General features: G+C 38.2%; 1 protein-coding gene across 5 annotated transcripts in view; it reads left to right on the forward strand.

Annotated features, from left to right (window-relative positions):
* The window catches only part of LRBA (LPS responsive beige-like anchor protein), a gene marked incomplete at its 5' end in the record, with an annotated part of 554,145 nt that overhangs the window by 141,036 nt on the left and 395,487 nt on the right, over positions 1–17,622 (forward strand). For all 5 annotated transcript variants that reach the window (XM_081090942.1, XM_081090941.1, XM_081090943.1 and 2 more), the window contains 2 exons: positions 7,675–7,753; positions 10,531–10,664. In XM_081090942.1, coding sequence (XP_080947068.1) covers positions 7,675–7,753; positions 10,531–10,664 — 213 coding nt within the window. The remainder of the gene's footprint in view (positions 1–7,674; positions 7,754–10,530; positions 10,665–17,622) is intronic.

The following is a 17,622-nucleotide window of genomic DNA, read 5'->3' on the forward strand; positions in this document are numbered from 1 at the left end:
GATTACTTCTATCTTTACCTTTAAGTAAACAGGACCTTATGTGTTCCTTTTTTATCAATTTCAGATAAATTTAAGAAAAACTGCCAATAGTTCTTTTAGAGAAAATGTCCGATATAATCTACGTAAACATGGTCTTTAAGAATTACCACTGATAAGAAAAATAAAGCTCAGAAATGTTTAATTAATCATTTGTAATAGAAGTCAGTGGCCAACCATGGTTCAGTGATGCTCTTGCTGTCAATAATTTATGCAGGTGTCATCAATTAAGGAAATTGCAGGTGTAATAAAGCTACTTGGTCTCCGAAGTACTTAACTGAGTGTTGTGTAGAAATATGATTGGACCTGACTCTTGTAAATGCCTGAGACTGAAGAGTGAAAAAAAATTTCAACTTCACCTTGTTTTGCCCACTACTTTGAAATTTTATTGTGAAAAATGCAAAAATAGAAATCTATTGTTGGTGAAATGGGAATTGATATATGCATATTAAATAATTGTCAATATGAAGAAATGTATACTTTAACTTCATTTAAAAATGAATCCTATGCATTAGGATAGATTCTATTCAGTTTGTTAGAATTGTAGGTACAATTAGCTCTCAGTTGAGCAGGATGGTGAAAATGGAACAAAGGTCAGCAATAAACAAAAATCCCAGTAAAAAGAAAAGTGAACACTGATTATCAAGGGAAGGAGAAGGAAATGTGTTGTGGAGAAGAGATTCACTATGGGTAAATTCATCTTGTAGGAATATGCTCACTGTAGGAGCTTAGTAATTATCCAGAGGGTAATTGTGGAAGATTGCTGCCATGCTCTCTCCCCAATGGAACCAAATCTGTGGGGCATCAAACAGCCCAGATTTCTGGATTCTGCTGTTTCCTGAGACCTGGTAATCAGAGCTGCTGATTATTGATCAAGGTCTGCCTGAAGACTAAGCATATTTCAAGGAAGGTCAAGTTGTCCCAGTTCCTTGCTGTTTAATAATCAGTTAAATCTACAGAACCCCTTATTAGAGCCTTACTGTGTCTGTCTATATCCAGAATGAACTTTATTTGCCTTACTTAACTAAAAGAGCAAGTAGAATAATCACAGATGAAATTGAATTGAACCTGAGGAAATTGTGTGAGTGGTGTGAGGCAGTGACAGGCTTCTCTTATAGAGGACAGAGGTTAATATTAACGGCTGTTTTGTTTCCTAGAGATCTGATACATGAAATTATTAGAAATCCACTTTTTATGTCGGTCAAATCTAGGATTGATTCTTTGCTTTATCGTTTCTAGACTTTTCAACAAAATATTCATTTATATTTCCTGTTTTGTTTCCAGTAAATTGAGAGAATAAATTCAATTTTACTAGTAATCAAAGAAGTGGAAATTGTTTATTCTTTCTTCAGGGCAATTTGGCAGTGTTTATCAACATTTAAAGTGTGTTTATTGACTTATAGGAAGTTAGAAAATAAAGGAATGCACATAGATTTATGTAAGCATATACAAAACATTTGTTAATATGGCAAAAAATTGGAAACAACTGGAATTAATGTTCCTGAATTTGAGTTGGTCTAATTTATTTCTTATAATTAGAAACAGATTATACTTCTTTGGTAGAAATACTATGGAACAGATAAGGAAAGAAAATCTAATTGCATGGTGTACAGTTTTGATTTGTAACATTACCAATGATGACCATTTTTCATCACTTGACATAAGTATAGCTGTCAGGTACTTTCTATATTGTAAAGTTACTTTTCCCATTTTATAAGTGTATTACTGGAGGTACTTTGAAATTATTAAATATTCTGTTCCTCTGATTATTAATTTATCATATCAGTATGGCCTCATGGATTCCTATTTTGTTGGATGGGTTATAATCAGTTGCTATATTATTTTGATGCTCAAATTATCTGCAGCTTAGTCAGTGGGAGTCCCTTCAGGCTGGCTTCTCTATCCTTTTGACATATCCTGTAACATACCAACAAAATGAAAAGGGAACCCACTGGATGAGAGAACATATTTGCCAATGATAATTTGATAAGGGGTTAATTTCCAAAATATACAGAACTTATACAGTTCAACACCAAGAAGATAAGCAACCCAATTAAGAAATGGGCAAAGGACTAGAATAGACATTTCTCCAAAGAGGACATACAGAAGGCCAATAAATATATGAAAAAATGTTCAACGCCACTAATCATCAGAGAGGTGCAAATTAAAACCACAGTGAGATAGCAACTCACACCTACCAGAATGGCTATCATCAATAAATCAAAAAAACAAATATTGGTGAGGATGTGGAGAAAAGTGAACCCTCATACACTGTTGGTGGGAATATGGGCTGGTGCAGCCACTGTGGACAAGAGTGAGGAGTTACCTCAAAAAATTAAAAATGGAACTGCCTTATGACCCAGAGATCCCACTTCTGGGAATATATCCAAAGAAACCTGAAACATTAATTCGAAAGAATATATGCAATCCTATGTTCATTGCAGCATTATTTACAATAGCCAAGACCTGGAAGCAGCCCACGTGCCCATAAGTAGATAAAAAAAGAGTGGATAAAAAAGCTGTGTAAACCGTTTGTGTAGCTAAGTTGGTTAGAGCGTTGTCATCATAGGTCAGAGGTTGCATTTGTGATCCCTGGTCAGGGCACATATGGAGGCAAGTCACTGATGTTCCCCTTCCCCCCCATCCTCTCTCTAAAAATCAATAAACATATCCTTGGTGAGGATTAAAAAAAAAAAAGCTGTGGTACATTTACATGATGTAATACTAGTCGGCTGTTAAAAAAGAAGGAAATCTTATTTGCAACAGTATGGATTGGCCTGGAGGTTATTATGCTAAGTGAAATAAGCCAGTCAGAGACAGACAAGTCTGATCTCACATGTGGAATCTAATGAACAAAATAAACTGACAAAATAGAAACAGAGGCATGGATACATGGAACAGCTGTCAGAGGGGAGGGGGTTGTGGGGCTGGTGAAAGAAGGTGAAGGGATTAAGCAAAAGAACGTATATGCATAACCCATAGACACAGACAACAGTGTAGTGATAAAGGGAAAGAGGGCTGGGGGTAGGTGGAGGTGGGCAAAGGGGGATAAATGGGGATGGAAAGAGACTTAGCTTTGGGCTATGGGTGCTTGATGCAGTGTGCAGATATTTTATTGAGTTGTATACTTTAAACTTATATGGTTTGTGAATCAATGTCACCCCAATAAATTCAATAAAAAACAAAAACAAAAACACATAAAACTAGGTGTTTTATACTCATTTTATATTTTTCTTTCACAGATCTTGAAGTAGCCATTTATCTCTTAGTGGAGAATATAGTATTTAGAAGTCAAGATCTGTACATGAGGTATTAGGGTCTTCCTACTCCCAGGTCCTATCAGGACAGAGCTGGGGCTGTGTGTGTTTGTGTTATTTGTTTGTTTATATGTGAATGAAGGAATGCATTTTATATATACTTTCATATAGCTATATTTAGTGACACCATGAATTCACACAGGTACTCTGAATTCCAAGCCATTACTTTAAAGTTCTTTTTAGTTTTATTTGCTACTTAAATGTCCTCTGTACATTGTTTGGGTTCATATACCTTACTCCAGGTCAGTGCACCTCCCATCCTGGTGCAACTGCTTTCAGTCTAATGCAAGAAGGTTTGGAGAAGAGGGTCTTTTGCTTTTTAAAGTGCAGAGTTTTTATGTTGTGGTCATACTGGGAAAATAACTGTCAAGATTATAAATTCTTAGATACGAACTCTAAACTTTTAAACCCAATTGCATTTACTGCCACATTTGGAATCCTTTGGTAGTGAAGGCAGGTGCTGGAGATAGTTTACTATGGCTTATTCCTTTGGAACCAAATTACGGTAAAGCCCTTAGTTCTTAGGTATACATCTTCACCACAAGCAAACCATTATGTTCAGACTACATGTTCAGAGTATTCAACTATTTTTCCTCTAGTTTATATAATATTGAGGTTGTAGGTTAGCAAAATAAAGAATTTAAATACTTACACAACTCTTCCTTACTTAGGCTTTTACCAAATCTCAGATTTGGTTGTGTTGTGTTCTGGATTTTGTCCACTGTGTTTAATCACAATTAGGTCTCAACTTCTGGCTGACTACAGTTATTAAGATGCCTTTGATTGTAAAATGCATTGATTTGAGAGATGCTACCATCTGTAAAAATTTGCATTTTATGATGAAATAGGCTGTTACAGAAAATAATTTTTACTTGGAGATTTCTGTCTTTTCTTTTTAAAATGAGCCTGTGATTGCTGTCTTTCTCTGCCTGGTTTTTTATTTTTTTAATTTTTTAAATTTTTATTTATTTATTTTTTGTTAATCTGCCTGGTTTTTATCTCAAGTCCCCAACCAAAGACCACCAGGATAAAAAAACCTATGGTTGATCAGAGAGGAAGAATGCACAGAATGAGGAAACTCTGGGCATCTCAGTAATAGTGTTAGAAAAGATTTATTATAGGAGCTGAGTTTATATGAGGTTATTTGGGGGAGAAGGGAAGGATGTGAGGCTTTCCTCGGAATTGGATATTGTTAGGAGTCATGGGTAATTCAATGATGAGACATCCTAATAAATATTACCTAGAAGCATGGAAGACTTAAGTAAAGCTAAAGCTGTAATTTACAGAGAAACAGTAGTCATTTATATTAGGATATGGGATGTTTGATTATCTTTGTTATTTAGGTGGAGTTCATGTTTTTGTCTGTTGGGACATGATCATAGAGTGGTATTGTTTTATGGTGATTTGTCATGGTCATGACATGACTTTGTCTAATGTTGATGTTTTGTGAAATTGTTTATAGTCAATGAGAGAATACCAAGACCTAGGTTTGGGTTCTAAGCCCGCTCCTAACAACACCAGGAATGGTGGGCCTAGTTGATATCAGACCAGCTCCCAGATGTCAGAGCTTGCTTTTCTACCTTCTCATCTATTTCTGCCATCTTTCTCTGTACATTGCACATGAACATTTCTTCTTCTATCTCTCTTTTATCTATCTTTTGTGCATACCATTTTGTCCCCTTTAAGTGCTTCCAGGATACCCAGGCCTGAAGTTTGGAAAACAGATAGAAGCATCTGACCTCTGATAGTGCATAGATTCCAGGATCCTTGGAGCCCCTCTTCCCTCCTTGTTTATCAGCTTTGCATATTCTTTGTTTCATTTGCTTCAACATGTTTGCTGTATTTCTTGTTCTATCTCTCTATAGATTTGTAATGGGATTTCAGTCTGTATTTACCCCAATATTAGCTTGACACCCTTTTAGGATACTGCTCTCAGAAACTGAAATTTCTTTTCTTGAATAGCAGCTGTAACAAGATGTGCATATCTGTACTTGTATACTCCAGGTTGTTAGGATACCATCCCAGTTAGATTCCAGTGTCATAGATGGGCATTTGGTACTATATGTGTCCGTTCTTTTCTTCTCTCTAACATTGGCCTTAGAAAACTAATGACTCTGTTTTTATAGGTCCTACTTCTAGCTGAAATTCAATGATGTCCTATCCTATATATTCTGATTCTTAAATAGGAATGTTTTCCCCCTGTACTCTCTTGAGCTTGTTAGAACTTCTCTAAATTAGTCTTCTAGACTCACTCTTTCAAGACTTGTTTCTGTACCTATCCATTCTTAAAGAACAGATACTTAATTTCCGGGTGATTATTTTTCTCTGGCCAAGTAAAATTTTTAAGCAGTTATTTGTTTAAAACATAAGGACTTTACATAGGACAAAATAGTTTGAACCATTTGATACTGTAAAAGGGTGAATTGGCTATTCAACAACATAGATATACAAGCGCAATTTAAGGGTATCTGGTAGTCTTCATTGGAGAGTAAAATAAGATCACATGGTGGAGCCTGGCAGGCATGGCTCAGTGGTTGAGTGTCAATCTATAAACCAGAAGGTCACAGTTTGATTCCCGGTCTGGGCACTGGGCCGGTCTGGGCACTGGGCTGCAGGCTTGATCCCCAATGTGGGGCTTGCAGGAGGCAGCTGATCAGTGAGTCTCTCTCATCATTGATGTTTCTCTCTCCTCCCTTCCTCTCTGAAATCAATACAAAGCTATTAAAAAAAAAAGATCACATGGTGGAAATTCATTTTTCACAGTAGTTTGAACAAAACAGTAGTGACACAAAACAGTAGGAAATAGAAATGTATATACCAGGAGGGAAGATTGACCTAAAATATGGGAGATGGGAATGATTAAAGGAATAATTTCTGCAATTAACAAATTGAGGACCTTCGTATCAAGTTCTATAGGCCAATGGTTGGCAAACTGTGGCTTAGCAAACCGCGGCTTGCGAGCCACATGCGGCTCTTTGGCCCCTTGAGTGTGGCTCTTCAAGAAAATACTGGCTCTTCCACAAAATACCGACTTCTGCGCATGGGCCACGAAGTTTCAATCGCACTGTACGTGCGTGCCTGCACGTGGTATTTTGTGGAAGAGCCACACTCAAGGGGCCAAAGAGCCACATGTGGCTCACAAGACGCGGTTTGCCGACCATTGCTCTAGGCTATAGAGTTATAGGGATGAAAAGATGAGGCCTCTGCTTTCAAAAAAAATTAGCACAGTAGGAAGAAGGACATTTAAACATTTAATTGATGGACAGTGTGACAAATGTAATAACAGAGTATATACTAACTAGAGGCCCGGTGCACAAAATTCGTGTGCAAGGGGGGGTATCCCTCAGCCCGGCCTGTGCCCTCTCGCAATCCAGGAGCCCTTGGGGATGTCCGACTTATGGCTTAGGCCCAGGGCAGCTCCTGTGTTGAGTGTTATTGGGCTGAAATCGGCTCTCTGACATCCTCTGAGAGGTCCCGGATTGTGGGAGGGTGCAGGCCAGGCCAAGGGACCCTACCGGTGCATGATCAAGGCTGAGGAGGGATGCAGGAGGTTGGCCAGCTGGGGAGGGGCTGCGGGAGGGTTCCAGGGCATGTCCGGCCCGTCTCACCCAGTCCTGATTGGCCAGACCCCAGCAGCAAGCTAACCTACTGGTCAGAGTGTCTGGCCCCTGGTGGTCAGTGCACTTCATAGCGAGCGGTTGAGCAACCTTAGCATATCATTAGCATAGTATGCTTTGATTGTTTGAGTGGACGACTGGACACTTAGCAGTGAGGACACAAATTAGGGACTATAAATTGTTTAAATTTAAGAAAAATTTCTTAGGTCTTCACTGGGTTGTGTTTGCTAAACTAGACTCAGAAATAGTCAGGATATGGCAGAAGTTATTTGTTGACTGAATAATGACAGTTTTTATGGTAATGGAGGTAATACCTATTTAAGGCTAAATTTGGAATTGTTTCTGTCTTTTGCTTCAATTAAAAAAAGTTTCTACTTATAAATCTCTGTTGCCACTTGGTGTTGAATAGAAAGAATTGTGACCCCAACCTGGTCATAATTTATTTTTCTATTACCGTTCATCCAATGGTTGGACGAAGGATTAGTCAGCTTGATAATTGAACTTGTACCTGCTTAAAAAGCTTGTTGTTTATTAAATAATTAAAAAGCTTGTTAACTGGTAGATTTTAATGTTATCCAAATTATAAAGGGTGTTTAAAAATGCATTATAATATGTTTTTTATTGACTTGGTATAAAGTTATCCTTTTTGTTTGAACCTTGTATCTAAAAAAAAAATTCCTATAAATGGTTATTTTCTTTTATAGGTGGTAGATCATCAAATGCAAAATTGCCCTCAGTTCCAGCCGTTGGTTCAGTTCCACAGGACCAAGTTTCAAATATGAGGTATTCAAACTACTGATCTGGATGTTTGTGATTTATTACTTAAAAATGTCTACATATAGTTACTTAAAAAAATTATGTTGTTTCTATTTTTAAAAACTTACATGACATTTAGTAACTTGAAAATATTTAGGGGTTTTATTTTTTTTTTTGTTGACTTTTAGAAAGAGAGGAAGAGAGAGGGAGAGAGAGAGAAACATTCATGTGAAAGTGAAACATTGATCAGCTGCTTCCTGCAGATCCCCCACCTCTTTAAAGATGAGATGTAAAAGTTGTAGGAGAAGTGGCTGTTTGTGATTAGTAAATGCTACATGCATAGCAAATATTTAATTACACAGATAATAGCTTGTGGCTTATTTTTCATAGGATTGTAAACTGAAAGTTTAAAATTTGTTGTTCCTCTTCCATAAATAAATTGCTGATAAAAAAAGAAGTTATAGCCAGTCAACCAAAGCCACAGTAATATTGAATTGTAGACAGGATTTTTTTTTTTCCTGTCATTAGTGTTGTTTAATTGGGAATATATTTTAAATTCTAATTTGGAATTCTGCGACTATTTTCCACCACTAGAACCCTCGTGGCTGAGTTCTTAATCCTTACCACAGCTGGAAAATTCATAGCACTCCACAAATATAGTCACTTTAGGTGCTTCAAGTTTAGGCTTGCAGTTGTGGTATCATCCTATCTCAGTGGTTCTCAACCTTCTGGCCCCTTAAATACAGTTCCTCATGTTGTGACCCAACCATAAAATTATTTTCTTTGCTACTTCATAACTGTAATGTTGCTACTGTTATGAATCGTAATGTAAATATCTGATATGCAGGATGGTCTTAGGCAACCCCTGTGAAAGGGTCATTCGACACCGAAAGGGGTCGCAACCCACAGTTTGAGAACCGCCGTCCTATCTACTAAAGAGGGAATATACTAATTGACCCTCACATGGTCACAAAGATGGTGGCACCCATAGCCAATAAGGAGGGAATATGCTAATTGACTGCCCCGCCCTCAAAGATGGCATCACCTACAGCCAAAAAGGAGGGAATATGCTAATTGACTGCACCACCCTCAAAGATGACAGCACCCACAGCCAATAAGGAGGGAATATGCTAATTGACGGCCACGCCCTCAAAGATGTCAGCATCCACAGCCACATGATGGCCAGCAGGGGAGGGCAATTAGGGGTGACCAGGCCAGCAGGGACAGGGCAGTTGGGGGCGACCAGGCCTGCAGGGGTTAGGGTTAGGGTTAGATGGCCATGCCCTCAAAGATGGCAGTGCCCACAGCCACAAGATGGCCGTGCCCAGTCCCCTTAGCCCCGCTGGGGCAGCAGGCATGCCGCAAGGCTGGGCCCACCCCGAGCGTCTGCCTCCAGAGTCCCCCAGTCCAGGGCCCCCCGAGGCACAGGTAACCAGGGCCAGCTGAGGCTTGTGCTGCTGGCAGTGGCTGCAGCAGACGTGTGATGGGCGTCACCTTCCCCTGATCGCCGGTCACCTCCCGCCCCTGAGGGCTCTTGGACTGTGAGAGGGGGCAGGCCGGGCCGAGGGACACCCCCCTCCAGTGCTTCAATTTTCATGCACCAGGCCTCTAGTCAGGTATAAGAGGCTCTAAGACAGCGGTTCTCAATCTGTGGGTCGCGACCCATTTGGGGGTTGAATGACCCTTTCACAGGGGTCGCCTAAGACCATCGGAAAACACATATATAATTACATATTGTTTTTGTGATTAATCACTATGCTTTAATTATGTTCAATTTGTAACAATGAAAATACATCCTGCATATCAGATATTTACATTACGATTCATAACAGTAGCAAAATTACAGTTATGAAGTAGCAACGAAAATAATTTTATGGTTCGGGTTCACCACAACATGAGGAACTGTATTAAAGGGTCTCGGCATTAGGAAGGTTGAGAACCACTGCTCTAAGAGATAAGTAAATACCTGGAAAGAGATGGTTATTCACAACAGAATTTTCCAGCGGTAATGGTTTCAGTAGCAACTCTAGTTGGTAGTATGAATAGGAAGTAGTCCTTATGTGAATAGTACGTAAGTAGTGACTGTTTGTGTATATGTTTGGTCTATAAATTAGAAACTAAAGGTGTGGGTACCTCTGAATTTTCTGAAAGGCAGAGGGTTTTTTTTTTAAACTCATTAAGTATGTATGTGTATGTGTATATATGTGTTTATTTGTGTATTCATATTTATATGAATATATATGTTTAGTCAAAAATACATTAATGTGTAAATTGAAATTATTATAAATGTGTCAGTAAAGTATACTGTTTTCAAATGAAAAGTTGTTCAGATTATATTAGAAACAAATTCTTTCAGAGGTAGGTATCAGTGAAAAGAACGTAAACTGATTATTTCGGTTCATAACCATTTATTGAGTTTCTACTATATGCTGCAGTTGAGAACTTAGAAATGAAGACAGTTCTTGAACTGGAAGTGCTGATGGTTTGGTGGTGAATAAACAAATATGATAAGGATTTGATAGAGTTTGTTTAGGTTATTAGGCTAAAATCAAATGATCTGATCTGGCTAATTATAAGACATCTAACAAGAGCTGATTCTTGGAGTGGTTGTTTGTCAAGGCTGGGGGGTGGCTAGAGAAAACAGAATAAAACAAGGATAGTCCATGAAGAAAGAATGGTATGCATAGCGATAATGAGCCTTTAGTTGGCTTTTAATTTTTCATTGCTGTGGAAATGTATTTTAAAAACTAGAAAATTGGTAAACTCCACTGAACAATTCAGGGAACCTAACATCTTTACATTAGTATTACAGAGAGGCTTGAACATGCTTTGGAAAAGGCAGCTCCCCTTCTGCGTGAGATTTTTGTGGATTTTGCACCTTTTCTTTCTCGGACACTTTTGGGTAGCCATGGACAAGAGCTACTTATAGAAGGAACAAGTAAGTGGTTCTTCTTTATTTCATTTTATATAAACATATTTAAATTTCAAGATTAAGGACTTAAATGGATAATAAGAGATGCATGGATTTTTAATTTTTTTAGTATTTTCAACTTTTAAGAAGGTTTCTCATAGTCTCTATCTTTCAAAAAATATGTCACAGCTCCTATTCTAATCTATTAATTTTTTATCAGTGATTTGAATGAAAGAGAAATTTATATACTGAGCCGAGGAACTAAGAGTTGTTGTTTTTTAAAAATTAACTATGAGAATAGAGAATTGGAGAGACTAGTGTTATCATAATTAGTGGGACATTTACCTGGGGTTTTACTTGAACTTAAGATCCTTATTAGGAAAATGAGGAATGCATTTTTAGTCTATATTAGTAGCATTCTTTTTACAAACATTTAGAAATAACAGTATATTGTACATTATCCTGCTTATATCATACATAGATTACTGGGTCTTTTCTATATAGTAAAACTTGAAATGTGTTAACCTAGATAGCATGCAGAAGTAGGTTACTGAGAGAGTTGAAAACCATGCTATTTGTGGAATGGATGAGGACTATTGGGACATTTTAAAAGTTTATTTTACATAGGGCACCTGCCATGTAGTAAATGTCTTCAAATATTAAAGAGGGTAACTGAACCAAGTGGAAATAAACTTACTTTCTTCAGACAATAGATATCAGTTCAGTAGAGAAAAATTAGTTCTATTTAAGAGCTTAGTACTCTGACTTCAAAATACCAGTCTTCATCTCATAACTAATTTTTCAAAGGAGAACCTAGAGGATTTTCATCAGTGATAATGTGAAATTGATTTTTGCATTCAAAAGTGTTTCGACTAGATGTTTGCTAAATCTAAATCTGGCTTGTCTGTGCCATGGTTAATGGTTTAGGATTAGATACTTAGATTCTCCTAATCTGAAAATTTCATTATCATCTCTGCTGCAGATGTGTATGGAATTGGTGCTGAACAATTTGTTTCCATATAGTCAGATAGTAGCATTGAATTTATTTGAAGAAGAAAGTTTAGGTTTTAGAAATGTTTAATTAAGTTTGGGGTGAAAATTTATTTTACCTGCTGCAAGACATAATTTATTTAGCCATAAACTGTTTGACCTAAGTAAGTAATACAATTTGAAAGGGATTGAATTGAAAAATAGAAGGGCTTTTCCCTAAATTATATTTCACATATCAAATATTTATTTTTTAAAGTGATGTGACAACTTATCTATATTTTATTTCATTACTGTAAACTGAATGTATTAATTATAGCCTCTTGGTGTAGCAAGACATTGTTGTTTTTTAGTTGGTTTTTGAATTTTATAGTAAACCCAACAAAATAGGATCACCTTAGATACTCAGAAGTAGTAAACTTGCCAATTCACGATCCCTCAACATTTTTAGTCAACTTTTTACTGGTGAAATCTAATAAAATAATAAGGAAGATGGTGTATTATTAATCAGCTATAAACTTGAGCAGTGCCTACTCATTGGACTGTGTTCATAAAAGCAGCAAACAAATGTAAGAATTTTTATGTAACTTGTGTACATATTTAAGGTTGTAATTTTTTGGGTGGTGTTTTTATACATTTTACATAGGGCACCTGCCATCTAGTAAATGTCTTCAAATATTAAAGAGTGTAACTGAAAAGTTTTGAGTAGAGGTGATTGCAGTGTGGTACGGTAGAAAAAGCATTGGTCTAAAAGGCAAGAGACCTTTTATATTTATTTTTTAAAATATCTTTTTATTGATTTCAGAGAGGAAGGGAGAAAGAGAGAGAGAGAGAAACATCAATGATGAGAGAGAATCATTGATCAGCTGCCTCCTGCACACCTCCAGTGTGGATTGAGCCCAAAATCCAGGCATGTGCCCTTGACCAGAATCGAACCCGGGACCCTTTAGTCTGCAGGCCGATGCTCTAATCACTGAGCCAAGCCAGCTAGTGTGAGACCTTGGTTTTAATTCTGGCTTACTAGGGACTAGCTGTGAGACCAGGCACTGGTAAAGTCATCACTTTTAAATTAAAAAAAAAAACTTTTTTTTAATTAATAAACTTTAAGCGAATATTTTAAATATTATAAAGTAGAAAATTCAATATTAGTGAACTTATTACCAACTACCAGAATTGTCTTTGTTTTGCCCAGTAGTTTGTTTTATTTACCTCCTTTTTTTGCTTTAGTATTTAAAATAATCCCAGACATCATGTTGATTCACCCCTAAATAATTCATAAATTCATGTAACAAAGGTATTTACTTACATAATTATAAATGCTGCTATAACACCTAATATTAATAATATAGTTCCATAAAGTCATCTAGTACTCAGCTCATATTCATTTTAATTTAAAAGATGTATTTTTATAATTTATTTTTTCTGCTTAAGATCTAAACAAAATCAATTTATTGCATTTGATTATGCCTCCTATGTCTTTACTAGAGGCCTGGTGCATGGATTTGTGCACTGGAGGGGTCCCTAGGCCTGGCCTGCGGGGATCAGGCTGAAACCAGTTCTCTGACATCCCCTGAGGGGTCCCAGATTATGAGAGGGTGGTTCTCAGGTGACGCACCCAGGAATCGGCCTCCCTCCTTTCTGGTTCCAGGTGCGTCACCAGAGAACTGCTGCTGCCAAGTCAACACAGCTCGGCAGCTCCTGCGTTGAGCATCTGCCCCCTGGTGGTCAGTGTGTGTTATAGCTACTGGTCGGTCAGCTGGTCACTTAGGCTTTTATATATATAGATTAATGTCAAATAGTTTGTCCCTATTTCCCCTTTGTTTTCATGCTGTTGACCTATTGAAGAAATCTGGTTGGTTGGTTGTTCTGTAGAATGTTACATGATTTGGTATTATGGCTGCTGCTTCTTGGTTATGTCCTCTACTGGTTTCTCTATCCCATGCATTTTCTGATGACAAGAAATTAGATTTAAAAGTTTAATTAGATGTAATACTTCATAGTATATCATGTGTATAATCACACATTTTCTATTGCTTACATTCTTATTAAAACTTCTAATGTTTATCACCATCCCATTCTTTCTGTAAATTATTTAAGGTGATTAAAAATGTGTATGTTTGTATATGTGTGTGTGTATGTGTATATATATCTACATATCTATATATCTATATCTATATATCCATATCCCTAACTGGTTTGGCTCAGTGGATAGAGCGTCAGCCTGCAGACTAAAGGGTCCCAGGTTCGATTTCAGTCAAGGGCACGTACCTTGGTTGTTGGTTACGGGCACATCCCCAGTAGGGGGTGTGCAGGAGGCAGCCGATGGATGTTTCTCTCTCATCAATGTTTCTAACTCTCTATCCCTCTCCCTTCCTCTCTGTAAAAAAATCAATAAAATATAATTTAAAAAATGTATATCTATATATCTATATCTATATATCTATATCTATATCTATATCTATATTTATATCTGTATTAAAAGTTTTGTTTTATTCCAGATGATAAATGGTCATGACTGTTTTTCATGGAATACTTGAGAGTTTAGGTAGATCTGAGGGTTTAGATGTTGCTAGTTTAATATCCAGTAAATCATTTAATATTTATGAGTTTAATAATAAGGAAAAACAATGGTAATAGAGGTGGGATAAATAGTCTCTGGTGAAGAAATTGTAGTGGTTTTTGGTTATGAAACTCCAGAAGAGTGTAAAACTCTGGACTTAGCAACTTGGGTTTGTCTTCTTTGAAGAGACTAAAATTCCATATTTTGAAAAACCAACCAAAAATAAAACAACCAAACCGAACCCAACTTTCATTCTGGGAGCCTTTTAGGGAGGTGAGATGATGGGCTTAGTCAGACATCTGAGCCTACATTAACTTGTTCTCTTTCTAATAATTGGTACAATAATAGGATGTGTGTGTATATGAAATAAAAATTGATACTTCTGCAACAACTTACAACTTGACTGCAAATGTTGTCTTATGGTCTTCCTTTGGATAACTCTTAGAGTATGAGTGTAAATCTGAAGACTGGATTTAGTGGTTTATAATTCATTATTGCTTTGTCATATATGCAGCCAGTGTCATTCAAAGGCAAAAATTTAGGTAAAAAATAGAGATGTGATTAAATTGTGAAATCTCAGACACAGTCCTTTATTGGGATTATTTCCTGTTTATACACTCCCAAGGTTCTACATTTGTGGTTGCGGTGTCAGTGCCCTCTGGGCAGGGAGCTTAATATAAGGTATCTTTCATCTTCTAATATAAGGTATCTTTCTAATATAAGGTATCTTTCATCTTCTGACGCTCTTTCTTATTTAAAACTTAACGTACTATATCCATCCTGGCTCACTCCCCATCTTTTACAAATATACAAAACCCCACTCCAGTAAACGTATGAATTGTTTAATCAAACTATGAAATGATATTTGACATTTTACTATCAACTCACTGAGTAGTGCATATACTTGTTGCTGAATCTTCACATCCAACTACGTAGCATCAACCTTCTGGTTTGCTAACCTTTATTTTGAGAAATAAGTCTAAAATGTATAATTATTGTTATGTCTATAAATACTGAACTAAGCTATGATCTTTTGTAAAGGGGACAAAAGGTCACCTGTAACTTTAAAACTTTGGATGGCCCAAGATTGTTTTTATTATAATTGTTCATTATCTGAGTAGATAGAAAAGCCCTGTACCCGATGACAACCCAAATACTATGCTGTAAAACGAAAGTTGGTAGCAATTCTGATAACACTAGAATCGAGCAATAAGAATAATTACGTACTTGTAGAAAAATCTGAATTTACTTGCTGGAAGTAGTGGATTTTATAGTTGAAACTAGAGGCCTGGTGCACAAAAATTTGTGCACTTGTGTGGGGATGGTATCACTCAGCTAGGCCTGCACCCATTCACAGTCCAGGACCCCTTGGGGGATGTCCACCTGTCGACTTAGGCCCACTGCCCGGGGGATCAGGCCTAAGCTTGCAATCAGACATCCTTCTGGCAGCCAGGGAGCCCTCGGGGGATGTCCGACTAAAGGCTTAGGCCCCCAAGGGATCGGGTCTAAACCTTTAGTTGGACATTCTTAGTGTGCCACAGAGGTGGGAGAGGCTCCTGCCACCACCACTGCGCTGGCCAGCCATGAGCCAGCTTCTGGCTGAGTGGCACTCCCCATATGAAAGTGCACTGACCACCAGGGGGCAGCTCCTGCATTGAGCATCTGCCCCCTGGTGGCCAGTGCGCATCATAGTAACCGGGCATTCTGCCATTCAGTCAATGTGCATATTAGCCTTTTATTATTATTATTATATAGGATGTCCCTATATCCCCCTTTTTACCCCCTCTACCCAGCTTTTGCCCCCACTTCTCTCTGGCCATCACCATACTGTTGTCTGTGTCCATGGGTTGTACATATATTTTCTTTGGCTAATCCCTTCTTTAAATTCACTTCTTTAAATTTTTATCCTATCTAATAAAAGACAAAAAGGGTAATTGACCATACATTTGCTACGCTTCCCATTGGATAATCAGGGTGATATGCAAATTAACCGCCAACAAAGATGGCGGCCGGCAGCCACTCAGCTGAAGCGAGCAGGAGGCTTGCTTGCTCCAGTGATGGAGGAAGCCAAGGTTCCCCACCTGCCGCGGCCCGGCTCTGTGCTCCAAAAGCAACAAAGTTTCAATTATAGAAGCTAAACACACCCCAGATACCTGCTTTCAGCAGGCTGTGGCCTCAGAGCTGGAGCAAGCAAGAGCCAGCTCTCAGCTCCAGTGATGGCAACAAAGTTTGAATTATAGAAGGTAAATAAAATCCCAGAATAAAAAAGAAAAAGATAAAAAGGAGAGGCTGGGAGCTTCAGTCCCAGCCAGCCTGAAAATGGCCCTCAGCTCCTCACCCAGACTGGCCAGGCACCCTAGTGGGGACCCCCACCCTAAAGGGGGTGTGGCCAGCTGCAAACAGCCATCAGCCCCTCACCCAGGCTGGCTAGGCACCCAAGCGGGTCCCCCACCTTGATCCGGGACACCCTTCAGGGCAAACCAGCCGGCCCCCACCCATGCACCAGGCCTCTATCCTATATAGTAAAAGGGTAATATGCAAACTGACCCTAACAGCAGAATGACTGGGAATGACTGGTCACTATGACACACACTGACCACCAGGGGGCAGATGCTCAATGCAGGAGCTGCCCTCTGATGGCAGGGCGCGCTCACATGGGAGGAGCTCTGCTCAGCCACAAGCCAGGCTGATGGCTGCCATTACAGTGGTGGTGGTGGGAGCCTCTCCCGCCTCCTCAGCAGCGCTAAGGATGTCCGACTGCAGCTTAGGTCTTCTCCCCGCTGGCAAGTGGACATCCCCCGAGGGCTTCAGGCTGCCAGAGGGATGTCTGATTGCCAGCTTAGGCCCAATCCCCCTGGGGAGCAGGCCTCAGCCAGCAGGTGGTCATCCTCCAAGGTGTCCCAGACTGCGAGAGGGCACAGGCTGGGCTGAGGGACCCCCCCACCCCCGAGTGCACAAATTTTTGTGCATTAGGCCTCTAGTTTTCAGATAAGTGCTTATAACTCCACTATTGTATATTTTCTATTATATCATTTAGATTTAAGATATTTTTTAATTGAACCCTTGTAAATTTTAGCACAATTTAATAAATTATCTAGAAGCAATTAGATTTTTCATGTAATGCAGATACATTTCAATTAATATTTTATTAATTTTTAATTTTTTAGTTTGAAATAATCTCATACATGTAAAAAAACCTATAAAATACTACAGCATATTATATGTACCCTTCACCCAATTTCTTGGTGTTAATAAATTAAACATAACCATATACAACTAACAAAATTTGGAATATATTTTTCTATAATCTCTTTAATGTTACTTAATCCATTTACTTTGTTTTTGTTAATCTTCACCCAAGGATATTTTTCCATTGAATTTTAGAGAGAGTGAAGGGAAAGGGAGAGACACATTGATTGGTTGCCTCCTGCACATGCT

The sequence above is a fragment of the Myotis nattereri genome (assembly GCF_964212035.1).
Source record: "Myotis nattereri genome assembly, chromosome: 5".
Lineage (NCBI taxonomy): Eukaryota > Metazoa > Chordata > Mammalia > Chiroptera > Vespertilionidae > Myotis > Myotis nattereri.